Raw genomic sequence first — 4,666 nt, 5'->3', positions numbered from 1 at the left:
GGTGTGAGAAAGAGAGCCACAAGGCTTAATATGGTGTGGAGGGGTAGGGAAAACAGTTCTCAGTTAGACTATTAAAAGAGTAGAGATCAAATAATGAGGATGAAATATGATCATGGGGAAATGAAACTGAGGACGTACAATATATAATAGCCAAAGAAAACTACCATATCTAATATCTCCACATAGTTAATGATATATTTCCCAACTCCCTAATGTTTTCCTACAGTAATTGATTTCCACTTTCCACGAGAAGAAAATGAAACCCCTTTCCTATGCTCTGTAATTGTATAGTGTACGCTAATTTCAGCAATAGATAATTGTTTGAACTTCATAAAAATAATTATTCATCCTTAAAGTTTGAGATGCTTAGATGATTGTTTGGAAACAACTGCATTAAACATAAAAAATTTTGGTGATTTCTCTCTATCTGCCTAAGCTTTGGTGACTAGAGTTACCCCGGTAATTTGCAAAATAGCAAGTTATGCGCAAACTGGCCCGAACATTACCGTAATAATAAAAGAAAACCAGCTATGTTAAACAAATGGATAATGAACCAAAAAGTCACCAACCCAAATGATGATAGAGCAATAGATTGGAGTAACAGGCCTTTGGATGGAACATATTTTTACAAGTATAATACACATCACAGCAACCCCACCTCCAGCATCAAGATGCTCAGAATCATATCAATGGAGTCTAATCAAGCACCTCCCTGCAACCACCTTCACGTTCAACATTACATGGTCTACTAATTACTACAGCAACTAATTCTCGGACTATTTGCACCATATATATGTCCTTCTTTGAGGCCATTCTTTAAATTCTTGCCCAGTTGGACTAAATTTCACATAAAAAGGTAGTTTGAACAAATTTAGCTTACTGGGCTAACGGGGATAGAATTTAAATAGTTGCCTCAAAGAAGGCGATTCGTGCAAATGCCCCCACAGTGCAGCTAAACATTTTATAAGCTTCCTAGAAGAGAGCAGTTAACCATTGGGATCAGTTAGCCATTTTCCCATTGGGATCAGTAACATTGGCTAAAACAAAAGAAGAAACGACTTGACGGGTTCTCCATGGGTGTTGTAGGGGTTTCACATGAGTCATCACGCTTGGCCATTAAGGTTCTCGTACCCGGAGATGCTGGTGGCAAGACAGCAGCTTGTGAAGTGAAAATCCTGGGAGGTTGTGGTGGTGAAATTGTCGAAAGAAGCATCTGTATTATCTGAGTGAAGTTGGGACGAGCGTTTGGATCCTCTTTCCAACAGGAAGTCACTATTAAGGCCAAATCCTGAGGAAGATCATCGGCGCTTGGCCTGGTATTCTGGAATACATACAAAAATTAGCAAATTCTGAGTGATTATCCTACCATTCTTACTAGAAGAGGATAACTATAATTACCTTAAAAGCAGCAGCATAGGCAGCCTGCAGGTTAGACATGCCCTCGAAGGGTAATTTGTTATGTATGAGCTCCCATAAGACAATTGCAAAGCTATAGGCATCCACTTTGTGGTTATAATGCTTCTTCTCTCCTTGCCTTAAAGTGACTGTGCTGTAAAGCTGCCAACAAAAATGAGCATAATGTGTCGGTTGTAAATCACGAGCAGAGTGGTTCAAGAATCTACCTCTGGGGCCATCCATCGATATGTTCCAGTTTCAGCTGTCATCATCTCTGTCACTGACTCTTCCCTTGCCAAACCAAAATCAGCAAGTTTCACACTTTTGTAGTCTGCTGTCAGAAGCAAGTTTTCTGCAAACTCAATACATATCCTTGTAGTAAGTTATCCTATTGTCATTCTCATAAACAGGAAAGCAATTTTTGTTGGAATGCAAACATTCGATTACAAATCTATAACTATTACCAGGTTTTAGGTCACGATGGATGATTCCATGGGAATGCAAACATTCGATTCCACGAGCTATATCAAGGGCATATCCGATAGCAACATGGATATCCAAGCACCTTGGCCTCGTGTTCACCAAGTACTTCCTTAATGTCCCACCTAGAAGTTCAGTCACAATTACCATGATAGGCTCCATGCAAGCTCCTATGAACTGTAAATGAGAAAAGTACTATATATCAGTAATTAATTAATTGCCTGCAAATTTCAGTTTTGGGATTCAAATGCAACCTTCACTAAGTTCTTGTGTTGAACTCTGGATAACATCGTAACCTCTCTTCCAAAATTAGCTTCCCTCTTGCCAATCTCCTCCACTGTCTCCCCTTTATGGACCACCTTTATTGCTACATTCTGGTTTTTGTATCTGAACAAAAACTCATGTAAATAAAGAAAGCCAAACTGCATAAAAACTAGAAATCAGGACGTAACAAACATTGCCAGACCATATTACTCAAAATAGTGACAATTTCCGAATAGCATACAACAACAACATACCCAGTATAATCCCACAAGCGGGATATGGGGAGGGTAGTGTATACGCAGACCTTACCCCTACCTGGCGAGGTATAGAGGCTGTTTCCAATAGACCCCCGGCTCAAGAAAAGGTGAAAAGAGAGAAAGGAAGAAGAGGAAGAAGTAAGAAAGAATAGGGGGACAAGGGACGATAAGGAAAAGTCGAAAAAGACAACTACAGTAACAACAATAACAACAACAACAGCAACAACAAAGAAACAACAAGTAAAAGAAAAAAAATAGCATCAAATAGTAACAAACTGGAAAATACGATACACAGAGCGAACGAAAAAACAAGGAGCGAACGGAAAAACAAGGGAGCTACTAATACTACTAAAAAAGAACGGGTAACTCTCAACTACCTACTAGCCAACTACCCTAATCTTCGACCTTCACGCCATTCTATCCTGGGTCATGTCCTCGGTGAGCTAAAGTAGCACCATATCTTGCCTAATCACCTCTCCCCAATACTTCTTCGGCCTTCCTCTACCCCTTCTCAGCCCCACCACGGCCAGGCTCTCACACCTCCTAACAGGAGCATCCGTACTCCTCCTCTGCACGTGCCCCAACCGTCTCAGTCTCAACTCCCGCATCTTGTCCTCCATGGGGGTCATTCCCACTTTGTCCCGAATAACTTCGTTCCTAATTTTATGTCTCCTGGTATGCCCACACATCCATCTCAGCATCCTCATTTCTGCTACTTTCATGCTCTGAACATGGGAGTTCTTGACTGGGCAACACTCTGCCCCATACAACATAGTAGGTGTAAGCACCACTCTGTAGAACTTACTCTTTAAGTCTTGGTGGCACCTTCTTATCATACAAAACACCGGATGCGAGCCTCCATTTCATCCACCCCAAACCTCATCATCAATCTCCCCGTTACCCTCGATTATAGACTCGAGATACTTGAAACTACCCCTCCTTGGGATGACAATTTCCGAATAGCATACGAGAAATAAAAATTGGAACAATAGTCATATGCCAGTTTGAGATCACGCTATGGAATTAAATTCCAATCACCAATGCTCACAAAACCTTTAGAATTAACAGACTGTTCCTGCAAATCAGTAAAAAACAAAGCTTTCCTCTTTTTCTCTCCGATAAGCAGTCAAAAACAAATCTTTATATCCATCATGTCCCCAGAGGACTAAGCATTGTATAGCAATCCATAATATATCAATATAGTATCTCTTTACTAACTCGTCTAGCTTTTGACAGCTTAGACTTAATGGATTCAACTGACCCCAATTTTTTTAACACGAAACAGATATATATATATATCTGAAAATTTCAACAAATACTACATTTTGAACCTACAATTTTCAAAAGCACAATATGTTAAGCTGGACAAAAACAAGTTTTAAATCCAGGATCCGCATCTGCTTTTGAAATGTTAAACATTAAACAGACATTGAACAGAAAGTCAACTTACCTTCCCTCGTACACTTTGGCATGAGCACCTTCACCAATCTTTGGACCAACTAAAAGAAGCTTTGGATCAATCAACCACTTGCTTTCCACATTAAACTCTTCCCTTGAATACAACTCATTTACAGATCCCATTGCCACACTCACAGTACATCTATATTTGACTAATACTATAATTTATGATACTTTTCCATTATCAGTACAAATTTTGTACTCAAGCTCAACTACGCAGCTATATAATGATAACAAGAAACTTGTAACTGCTTTCATTTTTAGCGGTAAACCCCACCCCCCTCCCCCCAAAAAAAAAAAAAAGAATATTAAAGAATCAGCAAAATCTTGGATGTGTTTACACTGAAGAGTGAAGATGTAGAGCAAAATAACTACTATTAAAGTAACAAATCAAGGACAAAAGTGATGCGTGTTAGTTAGTTGGTAAGACTTTATTTATGCTTCTTACTGTGTACTTTGTTCTTGTTATTTCAAAGCAAGGAATTGGATAAATACAAGAAGGAATTTAGTTTGTGTTGGGAAAAATGGAGGTCCATTATTTTGTCTTTACGAATTATTTTTATGGGACCAAAATTGGGGGGGGGGGGAGAAGGGGGGGTAAGAGGGGCAAATGATATACATATTACACAACGTGAATGGGCAGAAAACATCCTTAACTTTGGAATTTATTTAACCAGTTTTAGTCCTTTATATTTATTAGATCTGAGTAGTTCTGGTCTACGTTATTTTGCTTGTGAGAAGCAAATGAGTCGTTTAAATTGAAAAAATTACTAGGATAAATTTCTCCTAAATTTTGCACCAATTTGTACCTC

The 4,666-nt window shown here is 39.0% G+C and overlaps 1 protein-coding gene across 1 annotated transcript; it reads right to left on the bottom strand.

Moving 5' to 3' along the window:
• Window positions 550-4,375, bottom strand: LOC109232283 (serine/threonine-protein kinase HT1-like). Its single transcript, XM_019397992.1, has 6 exons — window positions 3,847-4,375; window positions 2,130-2,262; window positions 1,860-2,052; window positions 1,623-1,747; window positions 1,399-1,557; window positions 550-1,321 (listed from the first exon to the last, which is right to left on the bottom strand). Exons 1-6 carry the CDS (start codon window positions 3,975-3,977, stop codon window positions 1,025-1,027), a joined length of 1,038 nt encoding a protein of 345 aa, XP_019253537.1. The 5' UTR covers window positions 3,978-4,375; the 3' UTR covers window positions 550-1,024.

This window comes from Nicotiana attenuata, chromosome 9 (genome assembly GCF_001879085.1).
Source record: "Nicotiana attenuata strain UT chromosome 9, NIATTr2, whole genome shotgun sequence".
Classification (NCBI taxonomy): domain Eukaryota; kingdom Viridiplantae; phylum Streptophyta; class Magnoliopsida; order Solanales; family Solanaceae; genus Nicotiana; species Nicotiana attenuata.
The sequence above is the reverse complement of the archived record's forward strand: the minus strand, read 5'-3'. Positions and strand labels throughout refer to the sequence as shown.